Source organism: Chiloscyllium punctatum, chromosome 32 (assembly GCF_047496795.1).
Source record: "Chiloscyllium punctatum isolate Juve2018m chromosome 32, sChiPun1.3, whole genome shotgun sequence".
Lineage (NCBI taxonomy): Eukaryota > Metazoa > Chordata > Chondrichthyes > Orectolobiformes > Hemiscylliidae > Chiloscyllium > Chiloscyllium punctatum.
Window position 1 is genome coordinate 43,844,588 of NC_092770.1, and position 20,942 is coordinate 43,865,529.

At 40.5% G+C, this 20,942-nt stretch overlaps 1 protein-coding gene across 1 annotated transcript in view; it reads left to right on the top strand.

Annotated features, from left to right (window-relative positions):
• The window catches only part of LOC140458293 (stimulated by retinoic acid gene 8 protein homolog), a 37,250-nt gene extending 33,553 nt beyond the window's left edge, over positions 1-3,697 (top strand). Inside the window, exon 10 of the mRNA XM_072552695.1 lies at positions 3,536-3,697. Coding sequence (XP_072408796.1) covers positions 3,536-3,697 — 162 coding nt within the window. The remainder of the gene's footprint in view (positions 1-3,535) is intronic.
• The last annotated feature ends 17,245 nt before the right edge of the window (positions 3,698-20,942 follow it).

Here is a 20,942-nt window from a genome sequence, read left to right on the forward strand (position 1 = left end):
ATGTTCTGGGTCTGAGGGAGCTTCATCCTCCCCTTTCCAGAGAAAGGTAGCTGGATTCAGAAAAGTGTCTGTGATTAATGTAAGGTCATCCCTCGCTATTAAAATTGCTTCGTATTTTAGAATTCTAGAGTCCGTAAGCCACCGCCCTGCCTTCTGGTTCAATATAGTCCATACTTGATGCGGGGGGCTTACTATCAAGGCCCCCCTGAATGTGAGTTTTTGACTTTCTTCCACTAGTATCGCAGTCGCTGCTACTGCCTTCACACACTCTGGCCACCCTCTGGAGACTGGAGCTAACAGTTTAGACAAGTATGCTACTGGGTGTTTCATTCACCCCCATCGCTGGGTTAGGACCCTTAGGGCCGCTCCCTTATCCATGGTGGCAAACAAGTGAAAGGGTTTGTCCAGGGAAGGTAATGCCATGACAGGGGCATAAATCAAGCTTCTTTTCAACTCCTCTACTAACTCCTTTTCTTCATCTGTCCACTTTAACAACTGCGGTTCTTCCTCTAACAATTTCAAGTATAATTTCCTTGTCTGTTGGGCGTACGAGTCAATCCATAACCTACAATACCCCGTAAGCCCCAGGAATTTCCTTAATTCTCGCTTAGTCCAAGGAAGTGGCATTCCCACTATTCCTTCAATCCTTTCAGGGCTTATTTTCCTTTTCCCTTCACTGACCAAGTGTCCTAAATATTTCACTTCTCTCTCTACATATTGTAATTTGTTCCTTGAGACCCTCAATCCCTGTCGTCCCAGAAAGTTTAGCAATTGTAGTTGCTTCCGTTGTTCCCCTCTCATTTTCTCCCCTGACCACATATTGTAGTAAAGTCATCCACATATTGTAGTAAAGTCGTGCCTTGGGGACTTATAAGCTTTTCCAAAATTTGTTCTAAAACCTGGCCAAACAAGTTCGTTGATTCTGTGAACCCCTGTCCATCTATACTGTTATTTTCGCCCCGTTTTTGGATCTTCCCATTCAAAGGCGAACATGTTTCTACTTCCTTCTGCCGGTGGACATGTCCAAAAAGCGTCTTTTAAATCCACCACACTGAAGCACTTGTGGTCATGTGGAATCTTACTCAAAAGGGTATAAGGATTGGGAACAACAGGATGACCAATCTGTACTAAGCGCTCTCAAGTCTTGTACCAACCAATATGTACCGTCTGATTTTTTTTTACTAGCAAAATAGGGGTATCATAAAGGGACATACAGGGTTACAACAGGCCGTCCTTAATTAACCCCTCAATCACAGGTTGTGACCCCCTTCATCTTTCGGTCGAGATGGGGTATTGTCTTTCGCATACTGTCTCCCCCACCTTTTTCAAGCTAATCTCTACAGGAGGAGTATGCAATCCCCCTCGATTGCCTTCACATGCCCATACTGTGGGGTCTATTTGACTCTCCTGTTCCTCGGTCAAAATGGCCATTCTTTTTACTATTTTTCGGTCGCACACTCCAATTCCTAATCCTAAAAGTGTGATTAAATCCCTTCCTAACAAGTTGCTCCCTATGTCCAGAATATATAAGAATTGTCCTTCAACTTTTCTTTCATTATTTTCAACTGTTAAAGGTTCAAATACACGGACAGTAAATCCTTCTCCCTTCACTCCGGACACCGTTATTTTCTGATCTGTAAATTGTACTCCTCTGGGTATAAAATTTAAGGATGACCTCACTGCCCCCGTGTCTACTAGGAAAACTATATCTTCCCTATAAGGGCCCACCTTTACGTTTATCATGGGTTCCCGGTGGGTCTCTGGGAGCAGGAACCCCTGACACCCCTAGTCTTCATCAAAGTTCATGAGCAGGATGGTTTTTTCATCCCTTTGTATTTCAGGACACTCCTGCTTAAAGTGTCCTTTCCTTCCACAATGGTAACGCCCTGCTTGTTGGGGTGTCCACCTCTGTCCTTGCCCCTGTCGACTAGAACCTAAGAAAGGTCCTCCTCGTCTTCTACCCTTTCCTCTATGTTCTACGTGCTGCCACCCTCCACTCCAGTTGCTAGTCACCGGTTCGATTCTTTTCTTGACTACTTTATCAACCATGGCTACCATCATTTTCACCTTCTGTTTTTGCTTCTCGTCCTCTCCTTTTACAAACACTTTCTGTGCCTCTCTTAACAATTTATCAAGCGATTTCTCACTCCATCCATTTTTTTCTGGATGTCTGGCCATGCCTTAGTCACAAAGTGTACATTTAGGAGGCCTTGCGCTACTGGGTCCTCAGGATTCATCCCTGAGTATTTTCACATTGAATCTCGAAGTCTCTGTAAAAAGGCAGAGGGGTCTCATCTTTCTCTTGGTGGATCTCAAACGCTTTCGATAGGTTTTGTGATTTCGGGACTGCCTCTCTAATGCCCTTAATAATTAGGATTTTAAGATCTTTCATTTGGTTACGATGTTCTGCATTATTGTTGTTCCATTGTGGATCAACGTTAGGGAATTTTTGCTCTGCTGCTGGTGCCTCACCACCTGGGGGATTCTCGCGTTCCCAAGACCTTAAGGCAGCCCGCCTTAATAATCCTCTTTCCTCACCAGTAAAGAGAATGTTCAGGATGGCCATTAACTCAGTCCAGGTATACAGACTGGGTCCTAAAATTTGATCTACCTGTTCCGATAGTCCCACCAGATCCTCTATAAGGGATTTCATCTCTTTCTGAAATGCCCGCACTTCACCACTTGTCAGCAGTGCGTTTACAAACCCAATATCCCCTGCTCCTATCCAAACCTCCCTAAGCAGGCAGACTTGTACAGACATTTGCTTAGACTGTCCCTGTGTCACTGGACACCATGACCCCTTCTTTCCCCCTTCCCTCTCCCCCGTGTCTTCTCCCCCCCCCCCCCCACCCGCAGCACCAAGTAGTCCCCCTTGCCCCTGATCCTCATTTTGTGGGTCTTCCTGTGGGGGTTGATTCCTGGATTCCTGGAGGGGGGGGGCGGGAGTCATAATGCGGGGGTAAATGGTCAAGAACATCCCAAAAGGGGGAGGCCGAGGTGGTTCCACCTCTGGGACCTTGTTTAATTTCTACAGGAAACACCTGAGTGTTCTGACTGCCCTTCCAACAAGAGGTGTAGTCTGACACCTCCTGAGTATAAGGTTGTTTTTCATTGACATAGATATTGAGGAGTTGGCAGACCCAATCTTCATCGACCCATATTTTGGCCAAAAAACTGAGGAGAGTCTTATACTTTCCTTAGTCCATGCAATACTTTATCATAATCCTTTTGTTCTTAGTTTGAGTATAAATACTATCTTTCCAGTTTTTCAACATCTGTCCCAATGGACTTTCTGGAGGGATGTTATCAGGGATCCTTCCCTTATCGTTACCATTACCTGGCGCCTTGCCTTTACTAATTTTAGAGCCCATGATGATCAACTACAGTCAATTCCTTCGACTCTAGTATGTCATCCCCAGTCACCAAGGCAATACTTAAAAATCTCTTTTCTTTCCTTGGTCCATGCACGGAGTTGCCTGATTGCAGCTGTGCCTACTTAAATTCTCTATTCTCTACAACCTTTCACCTGGTTCAGATAGACTCTCATCAGATCTCAATCAGTCAACCAGAAGGGGAAGCCACCACCAAGGAACACGGGACCGTTCTAAAAAGAACGGGACGTGTCTTCCTAGCTGTCGACGGTGCCTACCCTGCCGGTGATGACGGACATCCCGGACGAGCCGCCAAATTGTCATAAACAAAACTCACATATTAATAAATTTCAGTCCGAGTCAAATTCTGAAGCAGCGAATTTTATTGATATGTACTTGCAAGAACGTGTGCCTAACAGGTAAGCACCCCGATCTGAGGGTTACATTCTGATTTATGCTGTTCAGCTGTGTCCCTCAGTCCTCCCCTTTCACCCCATTGGTTACTTTTGCTGTAGCGCGTAGACTATCACAAGCTCGAGCTTCACTCCACCTTTGCCTAGCTTCTCTCCACCTCTGTTTACTTCTCCCATTACTCTAAGCCTGTCACTCCTTGCTCTTATTTATCTCATTCCTTATATGTGACTATCTTGGCATAGTTTGCTGTCTTCGTGCGATCATCCTGCCAAACTAAATTCTATCCGTTGGCCACATCCCTCCTGAGACTGGCACACTATTCTTCTGTTACTGGTACATCCCGCTACATGGTCGTTCTGCCCTATTAGTCATTGATAAGTCTATCTGTTTTTGCTTCTTCTGTTTTCCTATACCTGGTATATCCCGGTCCACGATTGCTCTGCCTTATTAGTCATAGATAATTCTACCTGTTTTCGCTTCTCACTGTTTAGTATTTGCATGCGCAGCCTAATTTTATAATGTAAGCTTTTGCAGAAGCACCACCTGTTCCCTTATTCTGCACAATTTTAACTCTATACCTTACAATTCTAATGTGATACTGACAAAAAAAATAGTTAGATCTACTGTTGGATCATTCTTGAGGGCAAAGCTCAGATCCCTCCCTATGTGTGTGTTGAAATCTAGACAGTTATTTTTAATCTACCATGTGATTTAAAAAGTACACTACCAAATAACTCTAGAGCAGGTGGGACTTAAACCCAAGTTTCCTGACTCAGAGGTAGGGATACTACTACAGGGACTCAAGAATCCTTCAAAATTGAGATAAAATTTCAAGAATTGACTTCGTAGATAAACAGTAAACTCTGGTAATTTTGTGTCCCCTCAAGATCTTAACCCAATCTTTGAAAACAGCAGAGCATTACATCACAATGAGTTTTAAGTTTAAAATAATCAAACATTTTTTTCTAAAAACCAATAAGCATTTAATCCACAATCATATCTCACCCTCCTTCCATGGAACTCTGAAACAAACAAATTTTATTAAAAGATTCAAACTAGGTACAAAGCTGAACTTTTACTCAGTGTTTCTCACCCTAAAGTGGAACTGTTATGGAGTCTAAATAATCCAAAATGCCTTGGAAAATTCAGCAGCTGCCAAAAATTTGTAAGTAAACACAAAGTGCTGTGAATACTCAGCAGATAAGCAGCTTCGGTGGAGAGAAACAGAGTAAATGTTTCAGGTTCATGACCTTTCGTTAGCTGGAAAATGTTACAGAAGTAACATGTTTGAAATGAATGCAGGTGCAGTGTGAGGGAGAAAGGAAAGAACAAAAATCCTGCGACAAGTTAGAAAGCTGGATTCATTAATTGATAATCTGGATAATAGTGCAAAGGAAAATGGGGGGAAATGGAACAGGTAAAGGAAGAACAGCAAGTGGTGATAGCAGAATCAGTGGCAGCCCTTGCTGTCTGAAAACGAAATGGAGAATGGTTACTTTCTGAAACCTGGACTTCACATTGCCTATGGAATGCTGTAAAGTACTCAATCAAATGGTGAGCTGCTGTTCCTCAAGCATCTGTCAAGGTTTATTTGAACAATGTAGGATCCTGAGAATAGAGGATTCAGACTGGAGAGGGGATGGAGAATTAAAATGACACGTTTGTGACTGAATGGTTCCCCAAAGCATTCTCTGAATATGATCTCTCAGTTTAGTGGAGACGACACTAGAGGCTAATTTGACAGAAGTGTCCATGAATTGTTTTGCCTGGTAGGAGCGTATGGGGTTTTGGACAGTGAGAAGGGAAGATGTGAAAGGACAGGCGTTACTTCTGTGCTTGCAGGGAAAGGGAAGAGGACGTTGAGGTTATGAAGAATGGGTTGGCTGTCACAAATGAGTGATAAGTAAAGAACCAAAGAAAATTAGAAACAAGTTACTGCACTTCCATATGCAGCCATTTGTATTTCTGAATTGATCTCTCCTGCAGAGTTAGATAGATACTGGCCCATTATAGGTGCCATGGTTTACATTATTTGCTGAAGCACATGTTGTTTGGGGAATGATTGTCTCTGCCCCTGTAGGGGATTGAGAACTATCTATGGACTAAATTCTGACAAGTATTTTGGTTCCAGTGTCTCAACACAGGCATTTATCCAATCTTAGTTCACCAATTTATTAGTTCACCTATTTTGTTTCCCAGATACATTCTGTAATCTAATAGAAAGTGTGGGAGGCAGACGCTGGAGATCAGAGTCAAAACGTGTGGTGCTGGAAAAGCACAGTCAATCAGGCAGCATCCGAGCAGCAGGAGGATGAAGAGTTTATGCTCAAAATGTCGACTCTCCTGCTGCTCGGATGCTGCCTGATCAGCCGTGCTCTTCCAGAGCAATTCTTTTTGACCCCCATTCTGCAATCTATTTAGTTACAGAAAATACTCCAATAGCCCTGAACACAAGAATTGTGGATGATATTCCCAACACTGCACTGGTTAATTAATCAGAAGGATGTTATTTACAGTAATGTGATCTGTTGTAATTGATTGAGCAGATTACTTCCTCTTTTTGATACTAAACGATACCTGTCTCTGTCTGCAGGAGAGTTCGCCTAACATAGATGACGAGACAGTTCTGCTGAGATGCACGGAAACATTTGATGATGATTTGTAATGAAGGGAGCTCCTGCAAAAATTTCTGATATAACCAAAGAAGCACAAAGCAAATGATTAGCTTACGGCTCAATTAGCGAAATATTACCAGAAGTTCTGGTACATAGCGCCATGAGCTTCAAGTTAACAAAAATTGCAATTGTGATCTTTTGCACATTTCCTTTCTGTATTTGATAATAAGGAAGGGCTAAGCCCCAAACAAGAATATTTAACACATATGAGCTGCATCCAAACTCTAGACAATTCAGCTAATTATTGTTATTTATTCTGTACAAGGAAACAAATTTCAGACTGAAATTGTTCTGCTCAATGACAGCAGCCCATTGGTTGCTGCAGAGACCCAATGGCAGCTTTTTAATTATAATATTATAAGTTTCTGCTTGTAGCTAACCATAGTACACTTTAAAAATGAAAATATTCCATATCGAGGATTTAAAAAGCTATGTTTTATGGATGCTTATTAGCAAATTGTCCTCAAGGTTTTGCAGAACTTTGCATTATTTATTTAAAGCTTCCTATAACTAGACGTGCATAATTCCTAGAGTACAAGAAATAATTGTCACAATCTGGTGGCAATATTCTTAGCAAACTACCAATGGCCATCTCAGAGAGAGGCGTGCATCTAGTTTGAAAACTAGATTCTGTAAACGAAACAATAAAACAGTTGCTTCTGTCAAATAATTTTTTAAAAATCTCAACTGAGCAATTACACTTTGAAGTAAACAATTTGTACAAAATTGTATGTTTTAATTTTAGATTGTGTTTTAATTAATATAATGACGTTATTTATTTGTGAACATGTGCTAACAACTGCATTTCCAGAATCGAAGTGTTGTTGTCTTTCCTCCATATGAAATAGTGGAAGAACTTTTTTACTTATTGCCTCTTACTACAGTTTCCTGTTCCAGTCAACCATTACTTCTCTGGTACCTTGCCCAAGTAAACAAACTTTGTGCATGAGCCTTGACAGTGAGGACCAGGAGGCTCTAAGTAATTAATTGTGTCCTCGTCCAACATTTACGCACAGATTAATTCTTATCTTGGGTACTGGATCAGTCAATGCAACCCAAATTAGGGCTTGGAAATGGAACCCTTTGGTCCATTTGATTTAGCACATCAGCACATGATGCCTTTACCCACAAACATTGTATTAAAGTAACATCTCTCAAGATTTTACATTATTTGATTTTCCAAATGCATTTTTAAATGAACTTGATAGAGAAAATAACAACATTTCAGTTTTTCTATATTTATCTCTCTCTCCCATAGAGTCTATGACTTTAAGAAACTTTTTTTGATTTAAATTGAGTAAAATTGTTGGATACTGGTAGTTAATGGAAAATGTGAAATCAAACCAAAAGGTTTTCATTAAAATCTCTGGTAGTTAAAGAAAAGAATGTTGCCATTGTGAATTTGGATTCAGGTATCCAGGTTGTGCCCAGCTTCCTGGAAGTATAAATTATAATAGGCCTTAACTATGGTTCAAGCTGGGAATTAGCCAAAAGAAATAAATATTGTCTATCAATTTTAAAGAAGGACACATTTGTGTCAGCTTCTGCCCATTTCACATGTTTAGTGCAATGCCTTCTGAAAAGCCAGCTCATGCTGACAAGTGAATTTAAAAAAGGAAAGCTTTCCAACAGATTTATTTTTAAATTTCTAACAGAACAATGTTATTTACAATTTTCATACAAAGAGTTTCTCTTTGAAATTCCTGTTAAGAATCTTGTTCAGTGATGGGTTTTAACATCACAAAAGTAGGAAGGTATGTTAATATTGAGAGTTTGGTTAAAATAAAGATAAATTTCCATCTTAGTATTCATTGTACATAGTAATATGATTGAGGATGAGCCTGCGTTAGCTGGCTTTTGTGCAGAGAAACCTGTCACCATGTTGTAGAATATTTCTATTTCCATTTAAGTTACTAAATAGACAAATTAGTGGATTATCCTTTAGGAATTCACTACCACCTCAACCTTTTTCTGAATGATTTATTCAGAAGTAAAGAATTGACAGACAAACTACTTTTGCTGACAGTGTCCGCCCTGCAAAATCTCAGTGTGCTGAATGGGGGCAGTCAGCAACAGTAATTCCCCTGGCTTTCATCTTACATCTCAGAAAGGCAACTGTTAGGTTGCTCAAATTATTTAATTTAATTAAATGTGTCAGTGCTTTCTCTCAGTGAAGCATACTCTTTCATGGTGTTTAGCTGGAAAGGAACCATCATAAAATATGTTTTTAACTCAAGCCAACAATCCAGATTTCCCTCCTCTGCTTTTGTTGATTGTACTATTTTGCTCATTAGCACTTAAGCACCAGAATACAATTGGCTAAATATTTGAATTCATAAGATGTGGAATATCTAGGACACTGTTTTACTGTATTAATGTCTCTCAGAGGGTTTGTAACAGGATCATTAACATTGAAATGTCTTGAAACTTAACTCATATTGTTTCCTGTAAGTGACTAAGAAGGGATAAATTACCACAACTTGTTAGGATTTTTAAAATATGTTTACTTGTCTCTTGTACTGAGAAGTTTATTCTAATTCTCATGAGCATGAATGTTCTGATTTTAAAATACAGTAGTTTTAAAATATTTAAAAGAAAATCTTCAGCAATGTGCTCAATCTGTATTTGTGACATTTGTAGATTATAATACTGTTCAAACTGAAAGTAAATTATATGACTGTTTATTCTAAATCATTTATTCCAAGCTCTTCTTTCTGTGTTCAAAGTTAGCTGTCTTTCTGATTACAGAGTGACAGGGTAGGATTGGAAAGTCACTGGATGGGGGGGGTCCTGAAGGAGAGAGGAGAGTTCTGTGGCCTCACTTATCTCAAACAGAGGCAGAGACCCAGTAAAAAAGCAGAATATAAGGTTGCTGTTCCTTAAATGACTTACAGGAGGAATTAAGCAAAATGTATGAGAAGAAATTAACCAAATGGAATAAATTAACAGTTTGGAAATGGATCTGCATATCCTTGTTACAGGTATAAAGCAAGACACAAGATCTCAAAACAAAAGTGAAGTATGTGTTAAAAACATCACGGATATAGAGAGAGTGCAGGAAAATGGTACTTAGATCAAAGATTGGTTATGATCTCATTGATGGCAGAGTGGTCTCAAGGGGCTGTTTTCCCTGGAGTATCGGAGGCTGAAGGGTGACCTATGATTTGATTAGATTAGATTAGATTACTTACAGTGTGGAAACGAGCCCTTCGGCCCAACAAGTCCACACCGACCCTCCAAAGAGCAACTCACCCAGACCCATTCCCCTACATTTACCCTTCACCTAACACTACAGGCAATTTAACATGGCCGATTCACCTGACCTGCACATTTTTGGACCATGGGAGGACACCAGAGCACCTGGAGGAAACCCACGCAGACACGGGGAGAATGTGCAAACTCTACTCAGAGGCAGGAATTGAGCCCAGGTCTTTGGCGCTGTGAGGCAGCAATGCTAACCACTGTGCTTTATAGAGGTTTATAAAATCATGAGGGGCATGGACAGAGTAAATAGACAAGATCATTTCCCTGGGATGGGGGAGTCCAGACTAGAGGACATAGGTTTAGTTTGCGAGGGGAAAGATAAGAGACCTGGGGGCAGTGTTTTCACACAGAGAGTGGTGTGTATGTGGAATGGACTGCCAGAGGAAGTGGTGGAGACTAGTTCAGTTGCAACATTTAAAACACATCTGGATGAGTGTATGAATAGGAAGGGTTTGGAGGGTTCTGGCAGGTGGGACTAGATTGGAGTGGGATATCTGGTCGGCATGGTTGAGTTGGACTGAAGGGTCTGTTTCTGTGCTGTACACCTGACTTGATGCTGCACCTATTCTCATCTTCCTGTTTTGTAACTACTTGAAATTTGAAGTACAAACCTAAAAGGGTCAGAAATACTCTGGATTTGGCAGCATCTGTGGAGAGAAAACAGTTAATATTGAAGGCAGATTACCTTTTGCTAAAAGTGTGCGATGAGATTGGGAAGTAGAGAACCACCAAATTAGTATGCGTGACTGAGTGGCAGTAAATCCTTTGGTAATCTAAAAAGGCCAGAATAAAATACCTTCCTCCACCCCTCCTGGACTCTGCAATCTCTTTACATATGTTGCATTTCTTTATTATTTACCTTTTTGGTACTTGAGTGCAGCAAGGCAGCTGAAACCCCTCTGAAGTTAGCCCCCCTGACTCTCCATCTTAGATTTTTGGGATTCTATTCTAAAAGGAAGGATGTTAGATGAACAATCACACACACATGAAAACACTGATGATCATCTTGGAGGTTAAAACAGATGACTGGGCTCATGGTGCTGTACTAATGTTATCGCTAATGACATGTAGGTGTTAAGAGTCTGAGTTTATAATGGTGATGCAGGTTGCTGAAAAATTCTAAATGATTCAAGCAGTGATACAAAGCACCTCAACCCCAGTAGTCACATAATACCACAATTTATCCAGATACGTTTGGTTCACCTCAGGGATAACTCAATTCTGGTTTGCATGTAACACCTTAAGATCTCATTTATGACTTCTGCCCATTTCAGTTGATTGCATCATCATCATTAAAAGCCTTTGAAAAAGTGCAGAAAATGACAAATCAAAGGACTGGACTGAACGTGGTTTTCCTGATTGAGTTATTAATTTGCTTAATCAAAAATTTAATTTCAGACTTCAAAGCACTTGAGGCCACCTAAAAGAATGTATATGTTTTAATGTACATATAAGAATCTATATGTTTTAATGTAGATGTTTTCCAACACGTTCATCAGAAAAGAATTGTTCATTTGTTTGGTTGCAAAACAAATGCAGACAAAAAAGAAGTTATAAGCATCATATTTTAAAAAAAATACTAAGAGGGGTTGAATGGCATTGAAAACATATAATCATTGAAGCTGATGACTTTAGCTAAGAGATGACCAGATTTCATTTCATCACCATTCCAAACAGGATCAGCATTATATTTCTTAGATTATCATTAAATAATTTATTCCTATTAACGTATGCTGTGCCTTACTCCATTTTTTATTTATTCTTTTATCTTGCAGCTCTCAATAGTTTTTATGTTTGGCAACTATTTTCAGGAAAACACTCCAGGCAAAACAGTTGTTGACCCCATAGTCTATTTACTCTTCAACTATCACCTTGGTACAATAAAATTGATATAGGAGGAGAAAGTGAGGACTGCAGATGCTGGAGATCAGAGCTGAAAATGTGTTGCTGGAAAATCGCAGCAGGTCATTCCTGAAGAAGGGCTTATGCCCGAAACCTCGATTCTCCTGTTCCTTAGATGCTGTCTGACCTGCTGTGCTTTTCCAGCAACACATTTTCAACATTGATATAGGGTAGGACAGCAGAGAATCTGTGTGGGTACTATTGAGGAACTGCAACCAATGAAAGATCCTAATGGGAGTGATGTATAGGCTCCCCTGCAGTAGTCGGGATGTGGGGTAGAAAATAAATCAAGAAATAGAAAAGGCATGTAAGAAAGGCACTCCAACAATAATAATGGGGGACTTAAAAATACAGGTGCACTGAGAAAATTAGGTTAGTATCAGACCCCAAGAAAAGAATTTGTGTAATGTCTATGCATTTTTTTTGGAGCAGTTTACGATAAAGCCCACTAGGGAACAGGTAGTTCTGGATTTGGAGTGTGTAATGAGGCAGACAAGATTAGGGAGCTTAAGGTGAAGGAACTCCTAGGGGGCAATGACCATAGGTCCAAAGATGTGCAGGTTAGGTGAATTGGTTATGGTAAATTGCCAATAGTATTCCGGGATGTATATGTTAGGTACGTTAGTCAGGGGAAATGTAGAGTAATAGTATAGGGGAATGGGTCTGGGTGGGATACTGTTTAGAGGGTCAGTGTGGACTTATTGGGCCAAATGCTGTGTTTCCACACTGTAGGGATTCTATGATAATATGATAGAATTCACCTTGCAGTTTGAGGGGGAGAAACTGGAATAATATGTAGCATTCCCATTAGAGTCATAGAGATGTACAGCATGGAAACAGACCCTTCAGTCCAACCCGTCCATGCCAACCAGATATCCCAACCCAATCTAGTCCCACCTGTCAGCACCTGGCCCTTATCCCTCCAAACCCTTCCTATTCATATACCCATCCAGATGCCTTTTAAATGTTGCAATGTACTAACCTCCATCACTTCCTCTGACAACTCATTCCACACATGGACCACCCTCTGCATGAAAAAGTTCCCCTTAGATCTCTTTTATATCTTTCCCCTCTCACGCAAAACCTATGCCCTCTAGTTCTGGAGTCCCCCACCCCAGGGAAAAGACCTTGTTTATTTACCCTATCCATGCCCCTCATGATTTTATAAACCTCTATGAGGTCACCCCACAGCCTCCAACGCTCCAGGGAAAACAGCCCTAGCCTATTCAACCTCTCCCTATAGCTCAAATCTTCCAACCCTGGCAACATCCTTATAAATCTTTTCTGAACCCTTTCAAGTTTCACAACATCCTTCTGATAGGAAGGAGACCAGAATTGTACGCAATATTCCAACAGTCGCAACATCACTGACCAATAAAGGAAAGCATACTAAATACCTTCTTCACTTCCTATTTACTTGTGACTCTACTTTCAAGGAGCTATGAACCTGCACTCCAAGGTCTCTTTGTTCAGCAACACTCCATATGACCTTACCACTAAGTGTACAAGTCCTGCTAAGATTTGCTTTCCCAAAATACAGCACCTCACATTTATCTAAATTAAACTCCATCTGTCAGTCCTTAGCCTATTGGCCCATCTAATCAAGATCCCATTGTAATCCTAGGTAACCTTCTCTGCTATCCACTACACCTCCAATTTTGGTGCCATATGTAAACTGAATAACTATACCTCTTATGCTCACATCCATCTTGCGATTTGGGTTCCAGATAGTTCCAAATTGAATTCTCATTGTCAACTGGCATTGGTACCTGTTTCTCTAAATTAGTACACATTTAAAATATAGAATAGCTAAACAAAATGTTGAATTTATTAGACACTTCCAGCATGTGACCTATAACCAACTGAAATGAAGGAAATTGAGTCATGTATAGATATTAATAAGTTACATGGGAATGCTTGCTTCTGAGTGCAGTGACTTAAGAGCTACCTGACCCTCACCTGGATGTGTACCTGGTCCAAGTCAAAGGCCAGGTGCAAGGGAAAAAAAATGCTCCTTCTTTCTCTGCATTATGTTCCACAAATAGATGAAAGGGAATATCATAGAAAAGGATCAGTGTGTTTTTTAATTAGGTTTAACTTAGAGTAATGAAGTCTTTGTGCATTAGTGAAAACATTTTATAACTCTTCTGATAGCTGTTGAGAAGTAGTGTGATGTCATACAGGCTGTTGCTTGAAAATCATTGATAATTGTGTCCCACTTTTGCGAGTGAAAGGGAATAGGGTTATGTTTGTGCAATGCGTTGGGTCACCTATTGCCCTGGTTCTGGAGAAGTAGATCACTTCAATCTTGGAATCTATATATGACCCTTTACTTCTACCATCTCAATTTCTAGTCTTCTTTGTAGAGAGACTAAAATTTCATTAGTTTTATTTGATTATGTTTCTGTATCTATTCATGATATCCTAATAATCTATGTACCTTGACTCCGAAGTCTTTTTAGACCGTAATTTTTTTCAGCTTTTTACAGTTTAGAAAGTATCCTGTTTTATCCTCATTGGTCCAAAGTGGGACGCCTTATGTTTCTACTCACAGTCTAATCTCCGAAATCAGTGAAGTGACAGAAGGAGTCTCTGAAGTGTTCTCAAGCACCATTTGCTAAGCAATAATTTCCTCACTAACAGTTTGAATTCTGTCAGGGCCATACAGTGCCTGACCTCATTACAGTCTTATTTTGATCAGTAATGGAGCTGAATTTCAATGAGGTGAGTGCCCTTGACATCAAGGCTGTATTTGACTGAGCATGGCATTAAGGAGCCCAAGCAAAACTGGAGTCAATGGGAATCAGGGAGAGAAACTCTCCAACCTTGGAGAAGAAGATGGTTCTGGTTGTTGAAGATTGGTCAGCTCAACTTCAGGACATCTCTGCAGAGGTTTCTTAGGATAGTGTGCTAGGCCCAACCATCTTCAGCAGCTTCATCAATGACCTTCCCTCCATTATAATATCAGAACTGGGGAGAGAGTCATAGAGATGTACAGCATGGAAACAAACCATTCGGTCTAACCCGTCCATGCTGATCAGATATCCCAACCCAATCTAGTCCCACCTGCCAGCACCCGGCCCATATCCATCCCAAACCTTCCTATTCATATACCCATCCAAATACCTCTTAAATGTTGCAATTGTACCAGCCTCCACCACTTCCTCTGGCAGCTCATACCATACATGTACCACCCTCTGTGTAAAAAAGTTGCCTCATAGGTCTCTTTTATATCTTTCCCCTCTCACCCTAAACCGATGCCCTCTAGTTCTGGACTCCCCAACCCCAGGGAAACCTCTATAAGGTCATCCCTCAGCCTCGGACGCTCCAGGGAAAACAGCCCCAGCCTGTTCAGCCTGTCCCTATACCTCAAATCCTCCAACCCTGGCAACATCCTTATAAATCTTTTCTGAGCCCTTTCAAATCTCACAACATCTTTCCGATAGGAAGGAGACCAGAATTGCACGCAATATTCCAACAGAGGCCTAATCAATGTCCTGTACAGCCACAACATGACCTCCCAACTCCTGTACTCAATACTCTGACCAATGAAAGAAAGCATACCAAATGCTTTCTTAAGTATCCTATCTACCTGCGACTCCACTTTCAAGGAGATATGAACCTGCACTCCAAGGTCTCTTTGTTCAGCAACACTCCCTAGGACCTTACCATTAAGTGTATAAGTCCTGCTAAGATTTGCTTTCCCAAAATGCAGCACCTCGCATTTATCTGAATTAAACTCCATCTGTCACTTCTCAGCCCATAGGCCCATCTGGTCAAGATCCTGTTGTAATCTAAGGTAACCCTCTTCGCTGTTAACTACACCTCCAATTTTGGTGTCATCTGCAAACTTACTAACTGTACCTCTTATGCTCGCATCCAAATCATTTATGTAAATGACAAAAAGTAGTGGACCCAGCACCGATCCTTGTGGCATTCCACTGGTCACAGGTCTCCAGTCTGAAAAACAACCCTCCACCACCACCCTTGTCTTCTACCTTTGAGCCAGTTCTGTATCTAAATGGCAAGTCCTCCCTGTATTCCATGAGATCTAACCTTGCTAATCAGTATCCCATGGGAAACCTTGTCGAACACTTTACTGAAGTCCATATAGATCACATCTACCACTCTGCCCTCATCAATCTTCTTTTTAACTTCTTCAAAAAACTCAATCAAGTTTGTGAGACATGATCTCCCAAGCACAAAGCCATGTTGACCATCCCTAATCAGTCCTTGCCTTTCCAAATACATGTACATCCTCTAACAACTTGCCCACCACCGAGGTCAGGCTCACTGGTCTATAGTTCCCTGGCTTGTCCTTACCAACCTTCTTAAACAGTGGCACCACGTTTGCCAACCTCCAGTCTTCCGGCACCTCACCTGTGACTATCGATGATACAAATATCTCAGCAAGAGGCCCAGCAATCACTTCTCTAGCTTCCCACAGAGTTCTCGGATACACCTGATCAGGTCCTGGGGATGTATCCACCTTTACCCATTTCAAGACATCCAGCACTTCCTCCTCTGTAATCTGGACATTTTGCAAGACGTCACCATCTATTTCCCTACAGTCTATATCTTCCATATCATTTTCCTCAGTAAATACTGATGCAAAATACTCATTTAGTATCTCCCCCATTTTCTGTGATTCCACACAAAGGCCGCCTTGCTGATCTTTGAGGGGCCCTATTGTTCGGTGATGATTGTACAGGTACACAATCCTTTATCCAAAACCCACAGTTGACCAGAAACTGAACTGGACTAGCTATATAAATACTGTGACTACAATAGCAGATATGAAACTTTTGGAATCCAGCCTTTCCATCAGGTGAAGTGACCTGACTTCACCTGACAGAGGGGCAGCACTCCGAAAGCATGTGATTTCAAATAAACCTGTTGGACTATAGCCTGGTGTCGTGTGACTTTTGACTTTGGAAAATTATAATCGGGGCATTTGCAATGTTCCCTTCTTTTTTTGAAGACCTAGTATGGAAACTATGCAAATATTGGAGGAGGTGTCCTTATCTTCTTCATGAATATTAATTTGCTTATTGTCGATCTAGGTGAATCCCTGTTCCTGACTCAGTATTAGATTCCTTGCGATGTCCTACATGTTATTCCTGTCCTGTATTGTAAATCCTGATAATTACTCAATACGCCTGTCATTCCCTTTAGAGCATCAACAAAATCACCATTGTCAATTTTCAAAGAGCATCCATTGTGCCCGACCACACTCTTTATATTAAAATGGCTGTGTTGATGTTAATATCCCACACAATGTGTTTATCATATTTCCTTTGTGTAGCCTTTAGCACCTGTTTGTTACCCTTCTTGTATTTTTTTCCCAGTTGCCTGGATCTGTTTATTTTTGCATGCTATCTCTCGGTTTTAAGTTATCAATTACTGTTTTAGTAGTCAATGGTTTTGTTTTGTGACATACAGCTGTTGAATCTTATGCACATAAGCTGTGTCTGCATCACTTTTAAGTACTTTTTTTAATATTTCCTCACAATCATTTACCTACGTTATTGTGATAAATCTGTGTCTCATCACATTAGAATTAACCTCACTGGAATTTAAATCTAAAGTAGCTGTTTTGTGTTGCACTCTTTCAAACAGTACATCGAACTCAATTAATTTATGATTGCTACTAGATAAATGTTCATGCGTAATGATCACAAGGTATGTCAGGATGTTCCTAAATCAGGACGTGATTTTCCAACCTTTCTTTTTAAATTGATTGTCCTCTTCAAAAGCAGCAGCTCCATTCTACTGCTGTGAACACCACTGCTGTCTCTTCCCAGCTCTCCTCCATAATGCAGTGTATCTGGCATAGGCAGGAGTAATACTGGCAGAAATAAGCTTTTAATTTAAAAGCACTCATCTCAGAGTGTGTAACTCATGTGGATCCCACCCACATTAAACAGCACTCATTACAATGAAACTTTGGAATTTTCACCTTTAGAACATGATAAAAAAAAACCTCAGAGCAGCACACCAAACCTTAAACAAAGTTAGATGCACGTTTTGAATGAAATCGCTGTTTTAACAGAGCTAGAAGAACACAGAAGAACAATTCATGATTCTAAGAACCAATAAAAAGTTTGAATAACGAACTTGAATGTAGGAGGATTGATCAGTAAGTTTGCAAATGATACAAGAATTGGTGGGGTGACAAATAGTGAAGAGGATAACCTTAGATTTCAGAAAATATAGACACTGGTCAATTGGGCGGATCAGTGGAAAATTAAATCCACTTTGGTGTGAGGTGATACACCACCTTAGGTAAGCAAGGCAAGGGAATATGTGATGAATGGTAGGACCATGGAAAACACCATGGATCAGAGGGACCTGGCTGTGCATACCCATCAATCCCTTAAGGGAATGGGAAGGTAAATAAAGTGGTCAATAAAGCATATGGGAAATTTGCCTTTCTTAGCCAAGGCACAGAATTTCAGATCAGGGAGATTATACCAGAACTTAACAAGTGTTAGTTAGACCACAGCTAGAATGTTGTGTGCAGTTCTGGAATGCATATCATAGGTAGGATGCGATTGCACTGGAGAGGGCGCAGAGAAGATTTACCAGGATGTTGCCTAGGCTGGAAAGTTTTAGTTATGAAGAGAGATTGGACAGACTGGGTTTGTTTTCCTTGAAGCAGAGGAGACAGTGGGGAGATATTGAGATATATGAAATTATGAGGGGCATAGATGGGGTAGACAGGAAGGGACATTCCCCCATGATGGAGGGCCCAATGACCAGGAGCCACAGATTTAAGATAAGGGTTTAGAGGGGATGTGAAGAAAACAGAGGTCGATAGGAATCTGGAACTCACTTTGTAAGAGTGGTACAGGCAGAAGCCTTCAGAATATTTAAGAAGTATTTAGATATCACTTACAATACTAAGGCGTACAAAATTCTGAGCCAAATGCTGGAAATTGTGATTAGAATAGTTAGATACTTGTTCCTGATCAGCACAAACCTGCAAATCCAAAGAGCATTTTCCTGCACTCTATGATTCTAACTCCAGATTAGTGAAACCTCACTTTGACCTTTGAATGATGAATCACTATCAGTTATATTTATAACTTCATGTCATTAAAATAATTCTAAAAGTTAAAGTGCAATCAGATATAAAATGTTTCTGGTAACTCCATTTTACATGCAAATTACCCTCTTTAGTAGCGTGCATGAATATAGAAAAAGGCTTCAGATCTTTGTTGGCGAACGGATATATCTAAACTTGAGGTATCAACCTGGTGCTTCTAAACAGTGGAAACTGTATGTAATACATAGAGCTAAATTCCACAATCTATAGATCAAATCTAAGCGCTGCCGTCCTGCCACATCCAGTCATGGATGATGGTAGACAAGTAGCCAACCAATAGCAGGTGAAAGAGCCACAAATATTCCCACCTGGGGGTCCCAACAGTGCAAAATACTAGGCTGAAAGGTTTGCATCTATCTTCCAGTGGATGATCAATCTCAGCTTTCCTTTGAGGTTCCCAGCATCACAGAGGCCAGTCTTCAACTAATTCAATTGGCTCCATGGGACAACAAGAAGTGATTGAAGACACTGGATATCGCAAAGATTATGAACCCTGACAACACTCCAGCAATGGGACTGAAGACTTGTGCTCCAGAACTAATCTTGCCTATACCAAGCTACTACAACACAGGCACCCACCTGATAATGTGGAAAATTGACCTGAGCTCCAAACCAATGTTCTTGGGTCACAGGTTCATATCCATCATGGTAATCAATGGATTACCATTAATCATTAGATTAATCTGGAGCACAAAACATGTCTTGGTAATGGTGACAAGTACGCATCTAGATCATTGCAAGTTGGATGGATTATTTTTTTTACTCATTCATGGGATATGGGCATTGCTACTGGGCCAGTATTTACTGTCTATCCGTAGTTACATTGCGAAGGAGAGCTATGTTCTTGAATTGCTGCAGTCCATTTGCTGTAGGTAAATTCTAGTGAATGAATTACAATATTTAGCTTGCAGATATTGAGCAAGGCCAATTAGATGGTAGCCTTTATAAAGAGAGGAATTACATTTATGAATAAGAATATTTTGCTTCAGTAATTCAGGGATTTTTAAAAACTTTGTTCATGGGATGTGGGTGTTGCTGGCTAATTTGTCATCCCTAATTGTTCAGAGGGCAGTTAAGATTTAATCACATTGCTGTGGGTTTGGAGTTATGTGTAGGTCAGACTGGTTAAGGATGGCAGTTTCCCTTCCCTAAAGGATATTAGTGAACCAGATTCTTTTTACCCCTGATAATTAACAATTGTCAATGACTTCATAGTCATCATTAGACTTTTAATTCTAGATTTTTATTAAATTCAAATTCCACTATCTGGCATGATGGGATTTGGATTAATAGTCCAGCAATAATCCCAGTAGGTCATTGCATCCTCCCCATAAATTACTACATGTGATAAGACCACATCTTGAACACTATGTGCAATCTTGGTCTCTTTATTTAATGAAGTATGTAAATTAATTGAGGACAGTTCACAAGAGATTGATATCTGGGTTCGTAGCTGTACCTGGGATGAGTGGACTGAGCTTGCTTTCACTGGCGTTTAAAAGCCAAGAGGAGATCTGATTGAAGTTTATGTGATCCTAAATGATATTGACAAGGTGGACTTGCAAAGAATGTTTACTATTGATGGGAAATGCTGAATTGGAAAACATTTTTAAAATTCAGGGTCAACCCTCTTAAGGCAGAAGTGAGAGGTTTTTTTTTTCTCTCAGAATGTTGCTCTCTGCCTCAGAAAGTTAGAAGATTGTGTATTTTTAAGATGATCTGAGATAGATTCTTGTTAGACAAATGAATCAAAGATTACTTGGGACAGATGGTAATAGGGGAACTTGGAACACAAATAGGTCAGCCACTATCTTATGGAGGTCATGTTGCGACGATACAGGACATTGGTTTGGCCACTTTTGGATTATTGCATGCAATTGTGGTCTCCCGGCTATTGGAAGGATGTTGCGAAACTTGAAATGGTTCAGAAAAGATTTACAAGGATGTTGCCAGGGCTGGAGGGTTTGAGCTTTAGGGAGAGGCTGAATAGCCTGGGACTACTTTCCTTGCAGCATCAGAAGTTGAAGGGTGACTTTATAGAAGTTTATAAAATCATCAGGGGCATGGATAGGATAAATAGACAAGCTCTTTTCCTCGGGGTGGGGCAGTCAAAAACTAAAGGGCATCAATTTAAGGTAAGAGGGGAAAGATAAAAAAGGGACCTAAAGGGAAACATTTTCACACAGAGGAAGGTGTGTGCATGGAATG